Here is a 27,058-nt window from a genome sequence, read left to right on the forward strand (position 1 = left end):
AGAGCCCGTGCCCGGCCGTGCATTTTGGGGCCATTTTGGTTCATCTTGGGTGCAGGCCTGGCTGGGCTCTGGTGCTGCCCAAGGTGGATCCATGGAGGAGATGCTTTGAATAAATCCCTGCTTTATTCTTTAGCTCTGTCCAGCCTCTGTTCTAGGGCAGCCTGCACAAGGCATCAGAGTGACACCACACTGGAGCCTATGGGGAGATGATCTTTAAGGACTCTTCCAATTCAAACCATTCCATGATTCTGAGCTCCTATTAAACCACCCCTCTATTCTTCCTCCATGCAGGAAAACACCACCTGAAACAGCTCCTTTGTATCCCTTGGGAAGGAGCCTCTTGGGAACCCAGATGGGCAGAGGTAGATCAAGAGTTTATTAACGAGGTGAAATCCAGATAAATTTTATCAACTCTTTAAACCAGCTGCCTGTGGTTTGGACAATTCAATAATTTCACAGCCTCAGGGAAAGCATTTTCTTCCTCCTCTGTTTCTTTCATGGTTTCTAACAACATTTGCCTCATATTTTCTTCACTTCATTTACTTCTACCTACAGGTTTAAGACCTTTGCATGCTTTCCAAAACTCTCAAGCTCCCCCAGATTTCTACAGGGCACCAAAGAAGAATGTTCCTTGAGAGACTTTATTTTGGATGCATCTCTCATGCTCCAGTAGTTAATTTGACATTTATTTCTTTTGTTGAGGGCTGCACAGATGGAGACATCCTGCAAGAGTCCAAAGGCATGTCAGAAACGCTCCTGATTAGCTACAAACTCCTGTGCCAATATTTTAAATAATTTACTTTTCCTTTTTTCTGTTGAAAATATGTATTATTTCCTCCTCTCAATCTTTAGCAAAGAATTGGATCTTTAAAGTTTGCCCAGCTGATCCTGTGCTCGTTGGGAGCTTTCAAGCTTCACTGCATCTTGTGAAAAAAATATCCACACATACACAAAGTAATTGTGGTGAGCTGAAAACCTCAGGCTTTGTCCTGAGGACATATCAGGCAGACTGTACTGATATTTGGGATATTGCTTGATTTAGCCTCGTGGGGGGTTTTTTACAACTTCTTTTCCTCAACAAAACATGCCATTTTTCCCTGTCACCAAGAGCACACAGAATCACAACACTTAGCCATCGTTATATTTGGCTTTTCTGCTGCCTAAGCTAAGCTTAGCTAAACAAAACCAAGTCCAAACATACTGCTCAGCAATCAGTGATTGTTTTTTAAACCCTCCTGCATTCTGCTGACTGCTCCCCAAACAGAATTTATTTATTTTACCTTGGAAGGGCTGGATTTTCTCCACACACCACTCTCCTGCTGAAGGCCTGTGCATGTCCTCTGACCATCAGGGCCCCAGCGCTTTTGTGTCACCCCTGGGGAAAAACACAGAGAAAAGAACATTATTGTCAGTGTTTTGGAGGAGATGAGTTAGAAAATGTGCTTTTAAATGGAGTGCAGAAGGAGGGAAGGAGTCCTGGAAATGATCTGATTGCCCTGGGATTTGTTTCTCCCCCTGCATAGAAGAGGCTCTGGAAAAACCCTGGGATTCTATTGCTGGGACTTGGACAGTCCCACACTGTGTCCAGGGCTGATCCAAAGCTGCACTATCTCTGCCTTTGATTTCCATGGCTTTGGGCATGACTGTGGAGGGCCTGGGGAACCTGGGAAATGTGGATTTCTATTATAATCCTGCATTAATTAAGGGATGGGACCACAGCTGGGCTAAGAAGGATTTATTGCTCAGACAAACATCAGTCTTAGAGGCTGTGAGATTTCAGAGGAGCAAGCATTCAGCCATAGCTCAAGAGCAGTCACGAGTTCTTTGTTACAAGGCACTCTAGAACTTTCTAAGCCAATGGACAGGTGCCACAGGGTTTATTTTGCTTTTCTGACCCATCACCTTTACTCACTTCTGCTTCACTCTGGATACTTTTCTCCAATGGGCTTCTGTCTCACAGGCACACATCTGCTTCTGTTCTAACTCCTGAACTCTCAGTTTATTCCACACAACCCCACCCCTACATTATAAACCCTTCACCATCTTATCAGTGCAGTTTCTCACTTACTTCAGGCATATTCTTACTTACAACTATAGAAATATGAGTTTATGATTTTTCTGCTTAATATCTGTGTATTGTATTTTTACATCAATCCAAGCTTCTTCCAAGGCTGCAGATCAAACCCTTCAGTGTCTGTGGAAGTTTCTGTCTTTCCATTTCCCACAGATTTCAACAAACACCCTTTCTGTGCCCTCTGCAGAATGGGGAGCACAGACAGCCCAGCAATGAGCTGGATTTCACTGGCACTGAGTAACTTTCACATTTAAAGATCTGCAGTGATTCCAAACCATTTCCACAAATTCTATTACATCACAACATTCCCAGTTCAGTGATAACTGTTCCATCAGCACCTCAACCTCTGCTTTTGTCACGGGCTGTTTTCTGCAAGCACTATTCCCTCTCTGCAGCTTTTTGCATGGAGCTAATTTCCATTTAACACAGTCTGGGCTATTGCACTGATGCATTACGTCTGTTGTCAACTGTTTTGCCAGAAATTACGTTACTTTCTAGTTTGTATTAAGCATCCAAAATTAATTTTCAGAAATTCTCCATTTGGACTGAAATCTCTTGATGTTCCTGGCTGTTGTTTTACAGCAACATGTCACACCACTGGTAAGACCTTTTGTATTATTTTTCTTCCACCCAGGCAGGCTGCCACAGGAGAAAATTTTTTGCTAAGCAGAATTTCAGTTTATGTGTTACATTATATTAACAAAGGAATATAAATCATCTCCACTTTAGGAACTGTTTATTAAACCATGCCCACCACAACAGAATTCATCTCCTTGGGTGAAGGGCAAGAGGAGGAAAATATCATATCTATCCCTCAAGAAATCTTTAGTCCCACCACAACATTTAGAAGGTGTTTGATGAGTTTTTGTTTTAATAAGGTACACTAAAATATACTTTAACACTTCCCTAGCATATCTCCAAGATGCCACCATGTATGTCCATAGTTGGCGTGAAGGAAGAGGTTTGTTTTTGTCATTGAGCAACAGAGTCCAGAGCCACAGAGCAAACAGCTGGACTCATTAGCCACAGTGTGGGCAAAACCAGAATCCAGCAAACAGGCAGAGCAGAGGGCTCACTCCATGGTTTTTGGCAAAGGAATAATGCTGGGTTGCCATCAGTGCAAAGGCAGGGAACCTGGTCTAGCACTGGAAACTGCTGGCACCAAACACAGGTGAGATGCCTTGGAGCCAGCTCCTCACCCTGCCATGGTGCACAGTGAGGAGCACAGGATCCAAGGACAAAATCCTCCTCTGCTGCTGGGGAAGCCTCATGGAAAGGTTATTTTCTGTGTATCACCTGTGGTGAATCACACGTGGGCACCTTCATGGTGAAGAACAGCCATGCGTGCTCTTATTTATTTTTTAAAGCAATTAAATAGGGAATAACCTGCAGAGAAGGGTAAAGAAGAAAATCTTGGATTGAGTAGCACATTAATAGAAATTTCATAAAAACCCCTATGTAATTAAAGCAACAACTTCCACTAAGTTATCAATATTTTCCTGAAAGGCTTTGCAGTAAAAACCTCACAGTTCTCAGATTAAGGAGGAAACTACAACAGGAGATCATCAACTTCTGAATCTCAACTGGTGCACAAGGAAATCCAGAGGCAGTCCAGGGATAAATCAGATCCCACTGGCTCATTCTTCCATGAATTTCATTCAAATGCATTTCCAGCACCAGAGAAAGACTGAGGACTACAGGGTTGAAGAAGAGCAAGTTGTCAAAGTCCACACAGCAGATTGCACAGAACAGGCAAATTATTCTTATCCAAGTAACCTCCCATGATTAGCAATAATCTGTGGGTACAACCTTCCAATATCCCACAGATCCCTTGGAACAGATTGGTAAATTTATGCCTAACTTTAAAAAGTAGCTGTTTCTGGAGCAGAAGAGGCAGGAAGAATTGAGATGAGAAGAAGAAGAGGAAATATTTATTTCTTTAGCTAAATCATCCACAGTGGAGTTTTGCATTGCCTTTTGTACCCTATCCTGTGCAAGGACATTCTCATATTGCTATATGAATCCTACAGCTGGAAAACACTCAAACTTTTGGCAACTCATTGAATGTATTTGCTGAGGCAGATTAAATGGCATTGGTGGCAAAAGCACTGGCATTTATCACAGTATTATTAAATCTATCGTTGGAAGCTTCACGTTTGTTAATTCATGTTAGGAGAACAAGCAAAAAAACCCAAAAACCCCAAACCTTTAAAAAGAGCTTGAATCTGTGTTTGCAATGAAGGCACTACAGGGAGTACAAGGCTTTAGCTGAGACATGTCCCACACTGAGCATTCAAATGCTCACTGCTGACAAAACACATTGCCCTGGAACCCTTGTTACACAACAAAATGCAAAGTTCACTTTTTCCCTGGTGTGAAAACATGAAAGAAATGGCATTTCAAGTACTTTCTGTCTCTGTGGGGAGCAGGAGAAACTTATTTCACTCCAAGCTGAAATCCTGAGGATTGGTTTAATCTCCCCAGACCTTCCCTTCCCACCACAATCAATTAAAAATGGGAGAGGCCATGGGGAACAGAGGAGCAACTGCTTGCACATGACCTCTGTCCTGTGACATCTTCACTCTTCTTAATTTTCTCCCCTCACAAATCCTGTTTGTTGAACCAAATGCTGCATTCCTTGGTGAGGGAGCTGGGGGTGCTCAGCCTGGAGGAAAGGAGACTCAGGGCTGCCCTCATCGCTCTCTGCAGCTTCTGAAAGGTGCCTGTGCTCAGCTGGGGCTGGGCTCTTTCTCCAGCAGCACTGACACAACCAGAGCACACAGCCTCAAGGGAAATACAGGTTGGATAGCAGGAAAAAGTTTTTCACAGAAAGGTGATAAAGCTCTGGAATGGCTGCCCAGGGAGGTGCTGGAGTCCCCATCCCTGGGTGTGTTTAACAAAGCCTGGATGTGGCACTCGGTGCCAGGGTTGAGTTGAGCTGTTGGGGATGGGCTGGACTCGATGATCTTGAAGGTCTCTTCCAACCCAGTGATTCTGTGAATTCTGTGAATTCTGTGAGGCATCTGGACATCCGGCTGCAGCCCAGGGTTTTCCTAATCACAGAGTGCAGCTGGAACCGATTCTCCCCCCTCGTCTGGAGTGCCTGGATCCTGCCTCGGGCCAACTGGCAGCTGCCTCAGATAATGGCTCAGCAAAGATCTGCTTGTAAATCAGCTGCTGAAGCCCAGATCGATGGCAAAGGTGAGGGAGCTGCTGAGGAATCACGGCCTGGGAATGTTTGGCAGGCCCAGGACAGCCCCACACAGAGCCAGCTCAGGTTTTGTGCAAAACCTGGGACTCACATAAAAACCATGGAAAATGCTGATTTCCCAGTGGTTCAGGTCTTTGCCAGGCTGGGGGACACTGTTTGATGACAAACCAGGAGTGAGAAGGACATTGAGGGGCTGGAGGGTGTCCAGGGAAGGGAATGGAGCTGGGAGGGGGCTGGAGAATCCCTGAGGGGGCTGGGAAGGGGCTGGAGAATCCCTGAGGGAGCTGGGCAGGGGCTGCAGAATCCCTGAGGGAGCTGGGAAGGGGCTGCAGAATCCCTGAGGGAGCTGGGCAGGGGCTGCAGAATCCCTGAGGGAACTGGGAAGGGGCTGCAGAATCCCTGAGGGAGCTGGGAAGGGCCTGGAGAATCCCTGAGGGAGCTGGGCAGGGGCTGCAGAATCCCTGAGGGAGCTGGGCAGGGGCTGCAGAATCCCTGAGGGAGCTGGGCAGGGGCTGCAGAATCCCTGAGGGAGCTGGGCAGGGGCTGCAGAATCCCTGAGGGAGCCGGGCAGGGGCTGCAGAATCCCTGAGGGAGCTGGGCAGGGGCTGCAGAATCCCTGAGGAGCTGGGCAGGGGCTGAGCCTGGAGCAAAGGAGGCTCAGGGGCCCTTGTGGCTCTGCACAGCTCCTGCCAGGAGGGCACAGCCGGGGGGGTCGGGCTCTGCTCCAGGGCACAGGGACAGGAGCAGAGGGAACGGCCTCAGGCTGGGCCTGGGCAGCCTCAGGGGGATATTGGGGAAAATTCCTTCACCAAAAGGGTTTTCAAGAGTTGGAACAGTCTGCCTGGGCAAGTAGCAGTATCACCACCCCTGGAGATGTTCAGAAATCTTGTGGAGGTGGCGCTTGGGGACATGGCTTAGGGGTGACATTGGCAGTGCAGGGGGAATGGTTGGACTCGATGATTTCAGAGCTTTTCCAACTTCAAGCATTCTGTGATTGACACCCAGAGTGACACGAGGCAGAGCTGGAATGACTTTAGACCACTGGCCCTGGCCTCATCCCCAGTTTTTGTCAGGAAAGTGGCATATTTTAGTCACTTACTGTTCACATGCTGACAAATCTCAAATGTGTGTCAGCACTTCTGGTCTCCCTTGCTCTGCTCCAAGCCCTGCTTGCTCTGCACTGACCACGTCCCCTGTCCCCTCTGAGCCATCAGCATCACCTCACAGTGAACTCTGGAGCCTCCAGGAACCTCCAGTGCTTCCCTGAAAACACCATCAAACAGCACTGCAGAACACACACACTGCTATGAAAAGAGGTAACTTCTCCACTTTACAAAAAAAATTACCTTTTTTGTTGATCTTAGCTCAACATCCATGAGACTGGTGAGGGGAATTGGGCTCCCACTCATGTCCATGGCAGCAGGATCCCTACAGCACTCAAAAATTCCCAAAAATTCCTCAAATTCCCCACTTAGCACCTGGGAGCTAAAGGACAGGGATGGCTTAGCTGCAGGGTGGGGTATCAGAGCAATCCCTCTGTTAACACAGTGTCTCACTTAAACATTTTTTTTAAGGCCTTTTCTTCCTTTGTATTACTCTTACTGGAGGAAGTAATTTATACTCGACTCTGTTTAAAACATTAGAACTGTTTAAATTTCCTCGTGGCTTTTTAAAATTCAAATACCTGTGGAAGCCTGGAGGAAAAAGAAGTGTCGTGGTTAAAGATTCATCAGGCTCCCTGCTCAGTAAGGGCTGGGAGTGATCATGGTTTGCACCTTCAGATCTGAGGTGAGTCATCAAAAAAATCCTCCCAGACGTGGTGGATACATCAGAGATGAAAGCCAAGCTGGAATGAGCACCGGAACCAAACCTGTGTCTTCTGCTCTTCTTCATGTGTCATAAAGAGAGGATATCATAAAACTGCAGAGCCTGGTGTCACCTGAAATAAAACTGAGCAGCAAAGCTAAAGTTCACATTCCTGGTATGAAAAGTAGAGACACGAATGCTGAAAATTCCACCTTTTGTCAGAGTCCTTGCTGGTGTCAAATTGATTTATAGGGAATTTACCAAAAAATGTGTTTAGTTGCTAGAGGAGAGAGTGCTGTGTCTCCAGCAAGCCTTGACACAGGCACATGGAATGGTTTGGGTTGGAAGGGACCTTAAGATCAAGGGCAGGGACACCTTCAACTATCCCAGGCTGCTCCAAGCCCCTTCCAACCTGGCCTTGGACACTTGCAGGGATCCAGGAAGCTTCTCTGGTTGTTCTTCCCAGACATTCTCCTGAGCCTCCAGAAGTGATGTTAAATTCAAGGAAGAGGGGAGGGGCTACACTGATAATCTCTGCAGGATTTCACATTTAGCAGCCTTGGTGTAAGGAATTTTCACCAGGATGCTTAAGGGGAACAGGGAGTCATCCTGACAGCTCAAACACACTAAAAACCACACAGGATGTGCTCCTCAGGAGAGGACAACAGAGGGACAGTCCCTCAGTCCTTTCAGAGCATCTTTGCTGAACTTACAAAGGGAATAAAGAAAGAAAACTTGGAGGAGAAAGGGAAAAGGGAGAAAGTGAAGAATTTTCTTAATTTTGTCTGTGTGATGGATGTGCTGGGGGTGATCTCTGTCTTTATATTATTAATTGGAGATAAAGAATAACAGCAATGCATCATGAAAACACCTTTTTTTTCCACTTATGCATGGGTTTGAAGATCTAATTCCTGTGTCACCTGCACATCCTCACAGCAGGGGTCAAACAGCATCACGGGCTCAAAGCAGGGAAAGCAGCTCCAGCCCTTTCCTTGAAACCTCTCTTGTCATGAAAAAAGCCAAACCAACACAAACAAGCACTCTGCCACAAAAGAAAGCACTTGAACACAGTGGCACCAAATGATGGTGTTTTAAGGCAGCTTGGTGGGGAAGGCTTTCAAATCAGAGCGAGCCTAACAGCCTGAAATCATTGCAGCCTGAAAAGGAGTCATTGTGTAAACAAAATAGAAAAGTTTTCTTTGTTGTTGTTTTTTTTAACATGTCAGGATGGATTTTCTTCTGTTACAAGTGAGATTTGATAAGTGAATTATCTCTCCCTGCTTGCACACCTTGGAGCTGTGCTGGCTGCCTGCAGAGATGATTACAGGATCCACCATGGAAGGGACAAATGGGTTCTGGTCTGCTATCAAAAAGCCACAAGTCATGAATGTCTCATTATCTGTGCTATTAGAAGCAAGGTGCTCTTCAGGGGGCTGGAAAGAGCACAGGAATTAGATCTTCAAACCCATGCATAAGTGAAAAAATATTGTGTTTCCATTATACATTGCTGTTGCTCTTTATCTCCAATTAATAATATAAAAAGACAGGGATCACCCCCAGCACATCCATTACACAGACAAAATTAAGAAAATTCTTCACTTTCTCCCTTTTCCCTTTCTCCTTCAAGTTTTCTTTCTTTATTCCTTTTTTTTTTTAATTTTCAGTGATGTGCTGTTGGGCAATCCAATATTATCCATACATCTCACCATGATCCTGGGACATAGATATGTTTCTATAGTTTGGACACATTTTTCTAAAGGATTTGGCAAAGCAGTGAGAGGAGCAGGAACAACAAAAAACCCCCCAAAATTCTGCTCAGAGAAAAGGAATCCTCTTTAGGAGATCCTGGGAAATTCTGGTTCCTGTATGAGGTGCACACACCAAAGGAGGTTCCTTGCCAAATTCCTGATTGGTGACCATTTTATTCTTTTGGGAAACTGCTGATATTTCTTTAACCAAATCCTTCAGTGGGGTCAGGGATCCCAGGGAGGGGTTTTGCCCTGGAGGTGTCACTGGCCTGGCATGGGAAGCAAGAGAGGGGAAAAACCTCAAGCAAGGCACTCACTGGAGGCTGTTTTATGTCAGAAATTTGTAGTGCTGACTTTTGGATTAGACCAACCTGAATAAAAATATTCAATATTTCAATATGAACACTGGATGTGCCAGAAATTTGTACAGAAAATAAAGTAACCAGGAGACAGAAACAAAGAAAGGATGTGAGTCCAGGCAACATCAACACCAAATTTTTTCTAATTTTAGGGAATTCTGAAGACAATTCCTGGTTCAGAGCCTTGCACTGAGATTCATTAATACCTACTGTCATATTATTTGGTTAATTGACCCTGAGCACCCAATATCCTCTCAGAACAAAGAGGTAATTAGCAGAAACATTCCATAAAGAGCTGATGGAAGGTTTCCTTCACCCCTCTCAGAATCCCCTTCCCAACCTGGCATTAAAACAACCCCATTTTAGAGACCACATCCATTTCTGGAAGTCCAGGAATGCCTGAGACAGCCAGAAAATTCTTAAGTGACTGTAAACATGACAAATACAGTGCATACTCAAACAAAGGCAAAGCAGTTCTGCAGCCAAAAAATTATATTTATGAAGAGTGATTTTAGTGTTATTATGAGTATTTATGTAAAGGTCACAACATGCATAGAGTTTGATGGCACAAATGGATTCTGTAAATAAAAATTCTGCCTGTGTTGCTCAGAACTGGTAGCAATTACAAAATGTACACATTTGCCCAGAGCTGCTTGTGCATAATAAGAGCTCGAGGTTTTTGTGTAGCCTCCCAATTCAATAATTCTTATATTTACCTGCTTTTGAAAGAGAAATTCAGAGAGGACAAGTGTGCTGCCTGTTATGCATTTCATGACTCAATTTATGTCCTGCTGCAGGGTTTTTTTGAGATGCTTTGGCGTAACAATGGTATTTATTGATTTTTTTTTTCTTTTAATACTCTTAAAACAGCAGTGACTCCAGAAAATGATGTGTGCCGTGGGTACAGATGTTTTTGTGGAAGTATCAAAGGAGTGACTCCAGCCCACATCTCTATCACTCCCATTTTGTTTCCAAAACAAAGAAATGGGATGTTCAGGAGCCAAATTTGACACTGAGCGATTTGTACAACAAAACAAAACTTGCTGGATTTCCAGCCATGCCAGATTGAATACAGACTTTTCATGTTGCTTTTGTACAATAGAAGCATTCATTTTTTGTGTTATACTTGGGATTATTCTTTCTTTCTGGGAAACCTCTCACATTAACTGCTGTGATTACAGACATCACAAACTGCTTGATAAGAGGGGATGCAGGAGGCTAAAACCAAGATAAAAAAAATCAGCTTTCACAGGATAAAAACACAATAGGCAAGATTTAAATAACTATGAGGCCTCAAAAGTTCAGTTTCTAAGTCGCTGGTGTGATGACAAATAGTTTTGTTTTGCAAAATTTAAGAATATTTTGCAGCTCCCTCTAATTTATTTCAGTTGCCATGGACTTGCCCCTATTTGAAATCTAACAGCTGAACTTTGCAGTTATTCCACCACGTAAAACTTTCCAGTTGGTGAATTATTACCTGAATTTGCCTTTGGAAGGGAAAGCAGAAAACCAAATCTCTATTCATAACGTGCTTTTACTACACACCCACATTTGTTTCATCTTGAAATTACCCTTTTTGGATTCCATTGCAACAGGTGGAGAAACCCAGATAGAGAATTAATAATCGAGATTAAACCAAAAATGTTGTCATATGACCATGAAACAGGGCATGGAGGCTGTTGGTTTTATCACCAGATTCAGCAGAAAACAATTGGCCTTTGCCATTGCCTTTTTTTTCTTTTCTAATCACTCAGGCTTTCAGCTCTGAAATGGTGCAGAAAAGTCTGGAATCCATGATTAAATGTTAAAGCCCTCAAACCTGTAACTCCTGGCAGCTTTTTGGGGTGAAACGCGGAGTTCCCTCCAGCTTTCTTTTGGCTGTGGATGTCACCTGGATGGGAAGGAGCAGGGCTGGGCTGTCAGCACCCAGCCCAGGCAGCCCTGACTGCTTTTCTGAGAGGGAAGCAGCTGCTGCCTAGCAACCACCCAAACCTGTTTGTGTATTCCAGTTCTTGTGCAAAAATAAGCTCAGATATCAAATTATTGCATTCAACAATAATTGCATTCAACACCAGAGCTGCATCAGATGGGTAAGAAAGAGCATTGTCCTGTAATTCCTCATTCTCCAAGGTTGTGTTTGTAAAATACACACACCTCCCCCCAACAAATCCAATGCCAGGCCAATCAGAAAAATATTTCAATATGTGAATAGTTATTTTTTGTAATAGTTATCCTTTAAGAGCTACTCACATGGATAAAGTCATTCATATAGCTTTACATTTTAATGATGATGTCACTAAGGGTGATATAGGAACAAACTTAAAACTTGTTGCATTCTTTTGGTCATTACACAAATTTCCCTGCAAAAAATTTGACCCTGTGGTTTAGAAGTCCTGATTTTTCTCCTAATTATTATTTACTGCATGTGAAACAAGTAAGGAAAAGAAAAGCCAACCAAAACAAGAAAAAAACCCAACAACTTTTGCACTGTGCCCTCTACTTAGATCACATTTTTAGCCTGATTTCCAAAAGGAATTTGATTAATGCCCTATCCTTCTTTATGCCCAACCTGAGATTTTTGAAGTTGAGGTCTCTTCCAAGCAAGTTGACAGAAGGGTTGATAGGTGATATCCCAACAAGCTGACCACGAAAATCAATGGATTTGTGGGAACGAGAGGATGCCACAGACAGAATCTGACCAGGTCATCCATGTTGGATCCATGGACACGTTTCCCACTCAGGCAGGACACATCCCTTGTCATGGGAGCAGGCACAGGGGCAGATGGAAGAGGGGAAGGGAAAGGAGACATGAGGAGGAGTGAGGAACAATATTTGGGTCTGGGCTCATGGGCTCTGTCAGCTCTCATGGAATGGCCTCTTTTTGTTAGCCTGCATTTTCCATTTCACATTCTTGTTTTCATTCTCTAAAAATATATGGAAATCTCCTGGTAAGATTATGGAAATTGAGGGGCTTGGAGAAAATCAAATAATGCCACAGCTGCTTGACTCTGGTAGTGGGGTACCTCAGACATAACCATCTGTGCTGTTAGAAGTCACAGAGCAAAGCACTGCTGGAGCAGTCACCCTCCTAAATGTGACAGACTCAGCATCAGATTCCCAGATTTTACTGCAGAGAATGCTTGGAATAATGCCATGTGAAGTGATAGCTGAGCAGCTCAGAACAACCAAATGCTGAAACAATTCTCTCTCCAAGGCAAATGAGGTGGCTGGGGACGGTTGCCACCAGCACCACTTTGTTTGTCCTGCAGTTGTTCCTTTCCACAACAATCTCTGATCCAGAGCCAACACACAAACCATTAAATAACTCAGCTGCACTCTTCCCCCAGCCAAACCCTCCACATCCAGCCTTTCCATTGGGTGCTTTGGGATGGGAATTGATCCCAAACATCTCTCCTGCTTTTGGGACACAACTCCAAGGTTAGGTCAAGATTACTACAGAAAGAAGCAGGGAAAGGAGCTTGCATGGTGTGAAGTAATGCTGTAATAAAACAACTTCCAGGACACAGACTTTGCTGGATGTGCTTTCAGAAACCTCTTTGGTGACCGTTGATACTCCCTGTTCCATCAAACCCTGGGAATGACCTGCAGGACATGGCTGAGCCCTTTCAGGCTCAACAAGGAGCACCCTGAGCTCCCAGCCCTGTGCTGGGACGTGACCAGGTCAGGATCTGCCCAAAGCCAAGGGCAGCAAAGCTCAGGTGGAAGGTTCAGTTTATTCTGGGAAAGCTGCTGCTGGAAATGTGGATGTGAAACTCTACAGCCAACCCACATGGCTGCAGCCCTCAGCAAACTGAGTGCACCCTTTCTGCACCCATATCTTCTTTTTATCCTGGTTTTCTTGGACCAATAGGCTCAGGTAGATATCTCTATTGGATTAGTTCCACAGAGTTAATTTGCAATTTTAATTTGATGTGTTTTTTGGTTTGTGTAGTTTTGATTTTTTGGTTTTTTTGTGTTTTTTTTAAGGATGAGATGTGGCTTTGTCTGTTTGCCTTTTTTTTTTTTTTTTTTTTTTTTTGGTTTGTAATGGACGTGTTTTATATCGGCTCCAAAAAGGTCTCTTGGTGGCTCTTATATCCAAAGGGAAAATGGAGAAAAGCCTGCTCTTTGCTAGGACAGGTAAAAATGTGTGCTGGGAGCACTCCAGCAGCTGTCCCACCCTGAGGAAGTAAACAGGCCAGTTTTATTTCCAACTCTGCACCACAGAGCTCAGTGATCCTGAATTTTCTCTCCTCAAACCCACCCATGCAATCTGGATGGTGGGAATGCTAAACAGATGTGCACACACAGGGATTCACTCTAGAGAGCACTGCATTATTCAAGGGAGGCAAACAGGCCAATATTTACAACAGGAGAATTTACTGTAAATTAAACCCAACCAACAGCAGCCCACAGGACAGACAAACACTGCAGGGATACCTGCAAGGGCATTGGGTTAAAGGTTAGTCCTCTTTAGACAGATTAAAACCCAAGCTTTAATTTTTTTTTTTTCAAAAAAAATTTCAAATACACTCAGAAGTACATGCACTTTATGTGCTTAGTGGGATAAAGGTCATCTATGATGTTAAAAAAAAACCATCCCAATAATTCCAGCAAGTCACTCATTATTTAAATAAAAAGGCAAAAATATTTCTTACAACCTAAACTGAAAGCATGATTTTGGAGGATGTGTCTTGTCTATGTCATATTGATTTAAAACCATCTTATTACTCTAAATGTAGTTAGCCTTAGTTAAAAGAATGTTGGGATTAACACCTTGGCCAGAAATTTAATGCTGATCGACGTATAAATGTAGATTTATATACTTCATTCAACAGTTAAGGGAAGTTTATTAAGTCAAAATTATGTGGATTTCTCTAATTTATAATGGTCTTTTTATATTTCAATAAAATACTGAAATGAGCACAAGATGTTTCTGTGCCTTGGGTGTACTTTGGTGTTTCTGGCTGTGTATTGTGATAATATTAGGATTTTCCCAGGATTTCCAAGGTTGAGAACGTGGGGTTTGGGGGATTTTTGGTGTTTTGGGTTTTTTCCACTTAGTTCCCTGTTGCCTTTTAAAAAGCAATAGCTAAATCAAGGTGTTATTTATTTCCTTGCATATAGACAACTAAAAGTTCTGCCAGCTCCAAACCTTGTTCTTCCCAACCCTCTCCTTTCCTAACAAAGCTTCCATGTCATGGTTGTCCATTGGCAGAGCTGGATAAATATGGTAAATGAGCTGGATAAGTCTGGTAAATAGAGCTGGAAAGATCTGGTAAATGCTCAACCCAAATTATTGTAACTCCACTCAGATTCCTGGAAAAAACTCCTCCTTTTTGGACACAACTCCAGGGCTAGGTCAAGACTACAACAGAAAGAAGCAGGGAAAGGAGCTTACATGGTGTGAAGTAATGCTGTAATAAAATCCAATATTTCCCTGAAGTTTGCAATACCTGCACCTACAGCAGGTTATGATAACAGCCTCTGCTTTGTGGGGAGAAATAAACAGCTTTATGTTCCTGACCTCCAGCACACACTGCCACGAAATCAGAGTGCAATTGGAGCTATTTGCTGCTTTTTAGACATTCATTTCTCTTCCCTGGTGCTGAAAAGGCCTGGCTGAAGGCAGCTTATACTAGATTAGGCTTCCAACACCTTCATGCATTATAGACTCCAAAGACATTTTTTCCTCCCGCTCTGAGAAGGTGAAAGTGTTGAGTCATTTCTTTTAAAGACCTGGTGGAAGTTATTGTTCATTAAATGAAAGAGCTGGTGCTCAAGGCAGGGCTCAGAGCTGCTCTGGCAGGCTGGGCTCAGGGATGCTGCTCCAGGCTGAGCTCAGGGATGCTCTCCCAGGCCAGGCTCAGGGATGCTCTCCAGGCTGGGCTCAGGGATGCTCTCCCAGGCCAGGCTCAGGGATGCTCTCCCAGGCTGAGCTCAGGGATGCTGCTCCAGGCTGAGCTCAGGGATGTTCTCCCAGGCTGAGCTCAGGGATGCTCTCCCAGGCCAGGCTCATGGATGCTCTCCCAGGCCTGGCTCGGGGATGCTGCTCCAGGCCCAGCTCAAGGATGTTTCATATCCAGCTGCAGCTTCCATGTCCCCTCATGACTCAGCTCCTGCTCCCCTCTCTCTGCTGCTCTGCTCACCCTTCCCTGGCTTAGCTGAGCCAGGCTCAGCAGCTTGCCTGAGATCCTGACAGGGATTACCAGGAGCTCGTGGATGCAGCCAGTGCCAGCAATAATTAGGGTTTCAAACGCGAGCGCCTGGTGGGAAGGGATTGTCATTTGTGGAGCCAGTCCCTTTAATGCAGAAACAACCCCCGTGCTATGGAGAGGATAATTTGGCAGTTCCAGTCCCAGTGGCTCAGAGACATAAAATCCAGGCTCATCAATGTGTAAGATTAGAAGTAATTAGCCCCTATATGGCAAAGTCATCGCTCAGGAACTCGGCGCCGTCTGGGGACTCGGTGTAACGGTGCCTCAGGGACAAGGAAGATGGGACCTTTGACTTGAGCGATTTGGAAGGGGCTGAGACCTAATTAAATCTGCAAAGATGCTGTAACTGCATTAAAAGGGATTTTAAAATATGAGCCATATTCCTTTTCACTAAACAAACTAGGTGTATTCCACCCTGGAACAGGGAGAGAATTAATCAAGGGACAGCGAGCCAACAGCTGCTGTGCGGCTGCCAAAGAGAAGATGATACAGGATTATACAGAATTGAAGAGCATTTAATAAGAATTCAGGGATACTTACAAGAATTGAAGAATATTTAACAGGATTTTTGGAAGGATGAGGTTTTATTCAGCTGTGGTGAAAACCAAGCACATAACCCTCATTGTAAATCCAAGAGAATGTAGGGATTTTTTAAATCTGTTTCTCCAAATGTTTAACTTATAATAAACACTGATTGCCTTACATAAATAAAAGCTAATTTTCCTGTAAAAAATAATATACAATTTACTTTTTCACTCATTTAAAAAACCAACTTGCAGCTTTTCAAAGAGGGGTACACAGGGCTATTATATTTCTGCTACTGAGCTCTACACAGCACTTCCCATCTTCCTTTTCCTTAAAAAGGCTTGGCATTTTGTACTGGAAAAAGGAAAGATTGTTAAGTTCTCTTCTCAGCAGTGATTGCCTCATTTATATGATCTTATCTTCTCCCAAGGATAAAAAAAATTCACTGTATAATATTAATATTTTTCTAGCATAATTCAGCCCTCTGCCTTTGTCAGTGCAGAGCTGGATCCTCAAAGCCTGGAAGGTGAGTGGAAAAGTGTTTTAAGGGCATGAACTCAGAGTGGGACAACAGAAACATCTTGATGGCAAAGGGAAAAGAGCGCTGGGATGACATAGGGAAGTTTAGACACTTCATCATTCTGCCTAAAAAAGATTAACTACAACAGCATCAAACTCATGGGCAGGCAGGTCAGTGCTGAGAGAAATCACCATTTAGGCAAAAATCTTCAATATTATTTTTCTAAAGTCTCAGAAGCAATTAGATCTTTGCATTTTTGATGGTGGTAGGGCTATAGTTACTGCTTTTACAAAAGAACCATGTTCAGCCATTCCTGAGGGAATTCAGGGTTATTTATACTGAAATTATGCATTGTTATTATACTGAAATTATCCATTGCTACTTATACTGAAATTACCCATTGTTTGGACTGCCTATAAACCTGTGAAGTCAGTAATCTTTATTTGAGCCAAACTTGGTGAACAAACCTATAAATACATTATCTTATAGAACACATCTACAGCCTATGGGGTGACTGAAAGCCTGTTATTAGCATGATCCCAAAAATGATTCACTCAACAAACCCCTTACAAACCAGCCCCCCAAATAAAGAGGTCACCTCCCTGGGGGTGTAGTTCTGAGTTAATTTTAGAAAAATTTTGATCATGGAATGGTTTGGGTTGGAAGGGACCTAAATTCCATCCCATCCCTCCCACCCCCTGCCATGGTGTCTCAGGTTTAGCTGGGTGTGTATTCAATTCAAAATTCCCATCTGTCAGAGCTGGGGCACTTATCTCTGTTCATGGGGCAGTTTTCTTTATCTCTCCCACAACCAATCCTCCCTCCAGGAGACCTCTTCTACTCGTGGGCCATTCATTATTAATTCTCTTCTGTCCATGGCCAGTGAGCGTTCCTGCATGGCTGATCCAATCCCATCATCCCATGGGGAGATGCTCCGCCCAGGGGAGGAGCCAAGCATTCCTACCTGGGTACAATCTGAGCTTTGGGACAGCACAGCAGCCTTTGCCCCCTGCATTCCCAGAGGAGCAGCTTCTGCTGCCCTGCATTGCCAGAGAGAGCCCAGGCCCATCTCCAGCAGCCCTGGAGCTGCAGAGGAAAACTCCCCCCTTGTGCAGGATCCCTGCTCCAGCAGAGCCACAGCTGGCACTGCAGGAGGGCTGAGCCCCCATGGGATGGGGCTGTGCCACCCCCTGACACACAGGGGGTTCTGACTCTCTCAGAGTTGTTTTGTATTACTGCTTTTTTTTTTTTTTTTTTTTCTCCTAATAAAGAACTGTTATTCCTGCTCCCATATCTTTGCCTGAGAGCCCCTTAATTTCAAAATTATAACAATTCAGAGGGAGGGGATTTGCATTTTCCATTTCAGGGGAGGCTCCTTCCTTCCTCAGCAGACACCTGGCTTTTCAAACCAAGGCACATGGGCAAGGACACCCTCCAATATCCCAGATGCTCCCAGCCCCAATGTCCAGCCTGGCCTTGGACACTTGCAGGGATGCAGGGGCAGCCACAGCTGCTCTGGGCCATGCACTGAGTACCTCAACCACTGCTGAGCTGTGGAAATTAATTCCTCATCATAATCATGGCTAAGTGGAGCTGTGCTCTCCTTTAATTCCAGCAGGTACATGGAATGGTTTCTTCTCTGCCCCATTTGGGCAGATCCTGGTGTCATTCCTGGGGATATCCATCCCTGAAGAATGCAGTTCCAGCAGCAGCTGTGTGGGAAAGCTCAGTGGGCTCTTTCTTTACAAGAACAGAAATTTAACCAGTGACTGTGTTTTTAGTAAAGCTTGATGAGCTCGATGGCTCCTCAATCACCATGAGAAAAATCAACAGCAATCAAAGTGCTCTGGTATTTCAAACTTTCAAGTGACCTTTCAAGGGGATTTCAGTGTGAAAATACAATATGGGGAAACTCTGTGGATTTGGGAATTCATCTTATAGCCAAAGCCTTTGCTAAATGTCTCCTGCTAGAAATGCAGAATAAACAGCAGTGGGGATTAAAGGTAGGGGAATAAAAATGAAGGAAAAGGTGGGTGGTGACCAGCTGGTGACCTGGGTCAAGCACACATGTAATAATTTTCTGCAATTCTGGGTGTTAGAAATGTCCCTCAGCTTTCAGAAAGAGAGCAATCCCAGTTAGACAAAGTGGGAAACATGAGTGGGACACAGGGAACAAAAGAAAATCCCTCACATGAAAAATAGTCCCACTCTAATGGCACAGGAAAAGGCACTGGAGAGAAGGAAAATAGGGAATTTTACTGGGAAAACCCTGGGGACTGAGGAGGAGGCTGCAAAGAAAGCCTGGCTCCATCCTCTCCAGAAGAGAACAGCAGTTAATGCTTTTAAAGTTGAGAGAGTTTTTATGGATTTTTTTTTTAATTGTTTTTTTTCTCCCCAGCTAAAAGCTGAAGGAAAGTTGTTTATAAAAGCCTCTGTATTTTTGGACAGAATGGACAGAGAAAATCTCAGGTTAAAAAAAGAAACAAAAAAACCAACAAAAAAATTTACAAAGAACAGTGAAAACAAGGAAAGCTGAATTTGTACGTGGAGCTTAAAAATAGCAACTGAAGCAATACAAAGTGTGTGAGTTTGAATATAAGCACACAGCACAAAAGTGCTGAGTAACCCAGAGTGCTGCTTAAATTTTAAAAAGGGATCTTGATATCTCAGGCATCTCAAAATTAGGATAGGATTAGGATACATCAGAGGATAATATGAAAAAAATATATAAAGCCAGCGTAAATTACCTCAACAAGACTGAAGACCAGGGTGACAAAACAACAGAGCCAGAAATCAAAGAAAATATAAACAAATAGTATAGAGTAGGGCTTCCACATCTCCCTAAACTCATCCTAAATGAGCAGAAGTACTCTAGGAGTTGATATTTTCCCAGAATGACCCTGAAAGGGGCACATTACTGCAAAATACTGACACTAAATGAGTTGGGAATCATTAGCAAGTCAAAAAAAGAAGTAATAGGGTAGAGATTCCCTAAAATCACAAAATTCAGAAGATGCATAGGAAGAGGTCTGAGAAGATGTGAAGCTCCTGAGTACATTAAAATAGAGTTTTTCTGCACAAAATGTAATTAAATCTTGACTCTCAATGACCATAATCAGGATAATGAAGTAACTGATGATCTACAACTAAATCCTACCCTCCCCAAAGAGTAAATTGATCAAATCACTCCATTACACCATTATTTTAGCATGTATAAACTGCAAAAACCATTAGAAATTTCCTTTGAATTCCTTGAAGGAATTGATAGCTGCAGCCCTCTTTGTTGTATTTTTACAGAGGAATTCTCTAAATGAACAAAACAGAAACAAGTTTATTTCAGCCAAACCAACATGCACTGGTCTGAGGAGGAAATCTCTGCTCTAAAATAAAAATTAACTTGTTTATTGAAACACAAAGCAGCACATTCAAGGTTTTTGCTCATCCCATGTTATAGGAGGATATTTTAGAAGGAAAGGTCTTAAGTTTCACACTCCTTATTGATGTTGGGAAACAATGACAGATTTATTGTAAAGATTTGTCAGCAGCAGCAGTGAGGTCACTGTGCCCCAAGAAAGGAAAATGTTCATTTACCTGTAACCCCACCCCAGTGAAACCTTCCTCACCCAACCCTTTGGCTGCACAAAACATGCATTTACCTTATAAAGCTCAAATTGTGCATCAGTGTTCAGCTAATTGGAGGTTTGCTGTCATTAATTTAGATAATATACATTCATCTCACATAAATAGCTTCTAGGAGCTTCTTTAATTTAACCTTTCTTTTGGCCTCCTTTTTTCACTGTCACACAACCAGCAATTGAGAGCTCACAAATGACCTCCTGTGCCACAGCCCTGCCATAACAATCCATGGGAGGAATTTCATAAAACAGATTAAATTCTACAGCGTTGGCTTTGATGAATTAGTAGAATTTGTTACCTGCAGCTGCTCAGAGTTAATCTTTGATTTTCAGCTGAGTGTTGGAAGGAGTAAACCAGGGACATGTTGTAGTTTTGACACCTTCATGGCTGAAATGGAAATAGAGCCACAAAATCCACAGAAGCAAAACCTTTACAGATTTTTGCCTTTTATCTCTCTTATCTCACTGCCTAAAACAATATCTGAGGAGGGACCTCCCATGACAAAAGTGTTTCTGAATACATTTTTAGATTATTACAATTATTCTATAATGATTATTCCTTGCTGCCTGGTGTCACATCAGAAAGAAGCAGAGCTGAGCATCATTTCCCCACAAAGCTTCAAAGGTGGCAAATGATCCCAAGGTAAAAAATGAGCTCCAGCACAGCAAATCACCCAAAATGTTTTGTTCAACATTAAATTATTATTCACCATTTAAATTAAGGATAGCAAGGGAAATTCATTCTGAGCCTTTTCCATTTCCCTCAGACTCACAATTTGGCTAATGAACCAAGAAAGCAATTAGTGAAACATCTCAATTTATAGCAGGTTGAGGTAATCTTTAGCCAGGGCACAGTTAAAACTCCTGCACTGTGAAAAGGAGACTTTTCATCTCCTGAAGCAGCTCTGGGGAGTTAATGAGAGCATCAGCAATGGCACAATTTGTCATTTCTGGCTGCCCTGGATCCCTGGCAGTGCCCAAGGCCAGGCTGGACATTGGAGCTGGGAGCAGCCTGGGACAGTGGGAGGTGTCCCTGCCATGGCTGGGGTGGCACTGGGTGGGATTTAAGGCCCCTTCCAACTCAAACCATGGGAGCACAGCAGGAATTTCCACAAGATATGGAATTTTTTTTCAGGCATTTATCCCATTCAGCTCAGTTAAACACTTCCACACAACATCTGGGAGCAATCCATCCAAAGTTCCACAACACTGTGGTGGGCACTTCCCAGTTCCCAGCTTTAGAGGGATTTCATTTCTGTGGGACAGCACTTCCATGGATGATCATCTGCTTATCCTTTGTTGCAGTAAGGTAGAAAAATTATTTGAAAAAGCCTTATAAAACCAGGCCTTTTCTGGCTGGCCTGTCATTTCTTCTTAGTCAAGCTGGCATTTTACAGGTTCCCATGTGAAAGCAATCCTGGTGTGAGCAGCCCATTAACATAACAAAATATTCCTGGGTGAAAAACAACTAACACCTGTATAAATTGCTTTTGCACCTTAGATAGAAAAATGAAAACTATCTCTCACAAACAACTTTTCAGCACATACACACCGAGAGTTTGATACAATCAATACAATCAATAATAACTTGTTACTGACCAATAAAGTAATTGGCAAGAAAGCTCCTGACCAACTGGAGTCCCACACGAGGTCTGTGAAACTGTATTAAAAGGAGTTCTGTGAATAAAGAATGGCCTTTTTTCCACCATGAACAAAATAATCCTGTGTGATTTATTCCATAATGCTGCTGTGCCATCCCAGTGGGAAAAGGGGAGAAGCAGAAGAAGGGGAGCACTTCCATGGGGAAGTGGGAAGTGCAGCCTGCCTGACTCATGCAGAGTTAATGAACTCCAGAGCAGGACACAAGTCAGGAATTGTACAGGGACACACTCAGATCACCACCAAAATGCAAGAAATAATTCGATATTCTCAAACATTATTGAGCTGCAATCAGCAGATCACTCACAAAAGGAACCAGGACTTGTGAACAGATTAATGCAAACAACTTTTCAGCACAAAAAAAATGGGGAATAAGGAAAACAAGGCTGCATAAGGAGCAGGATATTATGGAAAATACAATGGAAATAACATAACTTAATGGAATGTTGCAGTATTTTGCCTAGTAATGATTGGTGTCTGTAAAATTTTAAGGGGACCTGAGTTGATTATGTATCTTTGTTATTTTAAGACTTTATGATAGATACTCCTATAGCAAAGATTTGGGAATGGGCAATAAATGTGGGAAGTGGGGTTTTTTTGGTTTGTTAAAATTCAGTGCATCAATAACCACAACTTGGCTAAAAAAATAAATACTTAATTGCAATTCAACCAAAAGCTCCCCCTGAGGCTTGGGCTCAGTTGGATGCTGGGTGCTAAAATCAGCCTCTCCCTTTTCCTTAGAATAGCAAAGAAAAAAGAAAACGAGCTTGACTTTATTTACAGCAATGGTACATAAAGTCAAGCTCAATCTTAGGAGAAGCGTGAGCCTGGGTAATTGAGTCAGGAAGAGGAGTGGAAGTCTCCTGTGACAGCCTGTAATTGTCAGAGTTCCAGTTAAATGCAGCAGACACGGATTCAATTCATATTTTGAATGCCTGGGTAGTGCCTGGATCAAACCTGGCCTCCAGACCTCTGGAGAGCTGCTTCTCTCTGCAGCGTGCTCCTTCCTCTCTGACACAGAGAACATTAACCAGAAAACTACATGGGTAATTCTGCACTCTGTGCTGAAAATATTTCATTTAGGGCTGCATCAGAACCTCCATCCCCTTAGCAACTGGGGGGTTCCTGCTGGAAACAGCGATGGGGAAGATGGGGCTCTGGGAATGTCAGAGGATTCTGTGGGTGTGAAATTGTTGGCAATTATGTCTGAGCACTGGCTGCACATGTTTTTGCTGAATGTGTTCAGATTTACTGGAGGAATTGGCCTGAAGTATTTACTGAATTCTGGGAGGCCTGATTAAAATAAACTGTGCTCAAGACACTTGTACTGTACAGAGACTCTGGAGTCCAGGGAGAGCTCTGGATGTGTCAGACACCAAAACAACAACAAATTAAAGAAAGGAATTGGCTCAGGAAATATTACTGCTGGTTCCTGAAAACAAGCTAAAATGCAGTTGCTACCTAAGGAGCACAAAGGGAAAGAGAAAGAACAAGAGAAGCAATAAAGTGGAATTTGGATGTGGCAGAGCAGCTCGCTGCAGATCCACACAGGAAATGAGCACAGGTAATTAAGACTGAATCATTCCATGGTGTCCTGCCATTCCTATCCAGGCCGGAAGGGTTGGAAAGGCAGGCCTGGGATGAGGGGAAAACACCCCTTCCTGCCTCCCTCGCTCCTCCCTCAGCTGCCAGACCCAGGGCAAGGCTCCATTTACCAGCCTGGGAACTGCCTTAGGTTGGAAATGGAGGGGTGTATTCTATTTCCATCTGTCAGAGGGGATGCAGGTATCTGCTGTTCATTGAGCAGTTTTCTTTATCTCTCCCACAACCAATCCTCCCTCCAGGAGATATCTTCTGTTCATGGGCCATTAATTATTAGTTATTTTCTGTCCATGGCCAGTGAGTGTCCCTGCATGGCTGATCCAATTCCAGCATCCCATGGGGAGATGCTCCGCCCAGGGGAGGAGCCAAGCATTCCTACCTGGGTACAATCTGAGGTTTCAAACATTCCTACCTGGGTACAATCTGAGGTTTGGGACACCACAGCAGCCTTTGCCCAGTGCATTCCCAGAGGAGCAGCTTCTGCTGCCCTGCATGGCCAGAGGGAGCCCAGGCCCATCTCCAGCAGCCCTGGAGCTGCAGAGGAAAACTCCCCCCTTGTGCAGGATCCCTGCTCCAGCAGAGCCACAGCTGGCACTGCAGGAGGGCTGAGCCCCCATGGGATGGGGCTGTGCCACCCCCTGACACACAGGGGGACAGGGACTGCTCTGACTCTGCCAGGGTTGTTTTGTATTACTGCTTTTTTATTTTTATCTTTTTTTTTTCTCCTAATAAAGAACTGTTATTCCTATTCCCATATCTTTGCCTGAGAGCCCCTTAATTTCAAAATTACAATAATTCAGAGGGAGGGGGTTTACATTTTCCATTCCAAGAGAGGCTCCTCCTTTCCTCAGCAGACACCTGTCTTTTCAATCCAAGACAGGAAGACAGGCAGCAGCAGAGGTTTCCTTGCAGCTCACTGTTCAGGTTTCTCCCCTCTGGATCTCTCTGGCCTGTCTGGTAGAAGGAGCCACCAAAGCTGCTCTTTCACTCTGCACAAGCCACGAACCCCACATCCAGCCCTCTTCCCTTGGAGGCTTCCATGGCCCTTCCCAGAGCTCACTGATTATGGAGAGGTTTGCAGGGAATGACAATTTAGAAGTGGGACCATTCCCAACCAGGCACTGTGGGAATCAGGTTTGGGTTGGAAAGGACCTCGAAGGTCACCCGATTCCAGCTCCTGCCATTGCAGGGACACCTTCCTTATCCAGTGGTCCAGGAGCTGTGATTCCACCCCAGTGCCAACCCCACAGGGGGAGGAGAGCAGCAACACGAGTGGAGCCCTTTTCACAGCCCCCAGTGAGCCCTGAGCAGGAGGAGATCCCCTGGTTTCCTCCTGGTTTCATGGAAGAGGGCTCAGAGATCCATTTCCAAGCCCTTTTATCTTCCCACCTACAGGAGAACAGGACCTGCAGTGGTGTTTGGCTCCTGCATCCTCCACCCACATACAGCAACCAAGCCAGCCCAGGTTTCCTGTGGCATTCACATTCTCTGAAAAAATTCCTTGGCTCAGGGATTTTCTCCTGGGAAGCTGAGAGGCCTCAGAGAAAAGGAAAACAATTCTGATCTCATTTGCTTCTCCTGTGTTGTGCTCATGTGGAATGTGTTTGGAGATTGTTTCATTGGACTCTGCTGTGAGTTGTTTTCACTCTTTGGCCAATCAGGGCCAAGCTGTGTTGGGACTCTGGAAAGAGTCACAAGTTTTCATTATTATCTTTTTAGCCTTCTGTAAGTATCCTTGCTGTATTTTTTAGTATAGTATAATATTCTTTAATATAATATAGTATCATAAAGTAATAAATTAGCCTTCTGAGAACATGGAGTCGGATGCATCATTCCCTCGTTTGTCGGGGGCCCTTTTTCACAATAGTTTCCCACGGGACAGAAGGAGGAGGAGGAGGAGGCTGTTTCTGCCCCCTCAGGTGCTCAGGGAAGGGCTGAGTGCTGCTCAGGGAGGCTGTGGCTTTGGGCAGCACAGCAGTGCACAAATTGCCATCCAGCAGGCAGAGGAGCCCAGGGCCCAGCTCAGAGCTCGTGCCAAAATGCTGCTCTCCTGCCTGCTCAGAGGATGCAAAAAAGATGAAACCTTTCTTAATGATCCCCTGGTGCCACTGTGACCGTGGGTACCAAGGAGACAACACAAGTGTGGCTGTGGTAGGGATGACTCCCCAGGCCACAGCTCAATTTCGTGTCTAAGGCAAAGCTGCAGCTCTTTGGATGAAGAAGAGGTCATTTAGGCAAACATAAAAATACTTCCTTGAGCACAGAAGCATCTCTCTGCTATCTTACCCATAAACTCCAGATTAATCTGCTGTTCTAAAGTGTTTATAGGTAATATCATGGGAGTTTCCTTTTAAAGAGTTTTATTTTACAGCTAAATTGCCAGCTTGTATTCCAAAATCTCAGCTACGAGGTTCCACACATTTTGGGGGATCTGCAGGATTGATGTGCTCAATTTCTGCCTCTCAGACTCTACTATCTGCTTTTTTCAGTCATCCTGCTACGAGGCATTTCTCCAGGAAGGTGATTTTCCTTCCTGTTCACTGTATCTCTGGCAGAAAATGCATTTTAGTGAACTAATTAAATAGAGTTGGATTGTACATCAAATATCAGTAATAATATCAGGCACTAACGTTCTGGCTGCTGTGAGAACAGGTTGCAATACACATTGTACCTGCAATACATCACTGGGATAATGATTTGATGCATCTGTGCTGTTAAATCCTCCCTTGGCAGAGTGACCAGCAAGCAAAGGACTGGAAAATATTTATGGGAAAGAGGATTCTGGAATGGTGGAGGGAAGCATCCTCCTCTGTGTGCCGTCCTTCCCTGGACTTCTCCTCCCAGCCACATTCCCAGGGCTTGTGTGAGGCTGTATCCCCAATTTTCTCCTCATTTTCTGACTCTCCAGAGTATGAGCAGCTCTCCTTTTCTGTATTCTACTTATTAATTATAATTAATTGAACTCCTGTTTAATTAAAATCTAGTGTATCCCAGAAAAACCTGAGCTAAACCAGCTTATGTTTTTAAATACATTTTTTCCCCCTCCCAAAGGATTCCCGAGTCCTTCACAAGCTACAACCACAGAATGATTAAGATTAAAGCTTTTCTTGAGTTCAGTTTTAATTCTGTGAGTTAATTTAATTGAGGAGAAGGCACATTGATAACTTGTCCTCATTTCCCATTTCTGTGGAATAAAAAGAGGGAGATCTTAGCTAAGCAAAACAATGTCCCCAGGAGAGGAAATTCTTGAGATGCTCAAAATGCAGCACCTGTAGCCAGTGTTTCTTCTCAAGTGTAGAGAAGTAAATAAGGATATTTTTTGGGAGGAACAAAGTTCACAGAACCCTTCTGGAAAATGCTAAACTTAATTCCTTGTTCATCAACTGTGATCTCCCCAGATCCAGAATTCTGAGTTTTCAGTGACCCACTCATCCTCTAATGTCCATAATTCCCCAAAAAGAGCCATGAAAAGAAGCAAAAAGTACTCAGTATAACAATAAAAATATAAATTGACCTATAAATTGTCACTGCCCAGGTTCATTTGGGCACTGGGGGATGGAAGCACCAGGCTCACATCCATCTCCATTAATATTTTCAGCCAAAGGTTAAAGAACAGTAAAACCAACTAAGCTGTCAGAGAAAATACATATTAGCATTTAGATTAGCAGTTATTATCTGCATTTCCCATCAGCAGACAACAG

General features: G+C 43.8%; 1 protein-coding gene across 2 annotated transcripts in view; it reads right to left on the minus strand.

Annotated features, from left to right (window-relative positions):
• Nucleotides 1-27,058, minus strand: part of CUNH10orf90 (chromosome unknown C10orf90 homolog) — a 63,227-nt gene that overhangs the window by 30,764 nt on the left and 5,405 nt on the right. Inside the window, exons 1-2 of one of the 2 annotated variants that reach the window (XM_071446251.1) lie at nt 20,396-20,530; nt 1,281-1,375 (exon numbers count right to left, since the gene is read on the minus strand). Coding sequence is in view for 1 of the 2 variants with exons in the window: in XM_071446250.1 (XP_071302351.1) it covers nt 1,281-1,375 (95 nt within the window). In the remaining variant the exon portion in view is untranslated. Of the gene's footprint in view, nt 1-1,280; nt 1,376-20,395; nt 20,531-27,058 lie in introns of those variants that run through there. The other variant, XM_071446250.1, reaches the window with a different exon arrangement.

Source organism: Agelaius tricolor, unplaced genomic scaffold (assembly GCF_023055355.1).
Source record: "Agelaius tricolor isolate 1412-34295 unplaced genomic scaffold, bAgeTri1.0.p SCAF_22, whole genome shotgun sequence".
Lineage (NCBI taxonomy): Eukaryota > Metazoa > Chordata > Aves > Passeriformes > Icteridae > Agelaius > Agelaius tricolor.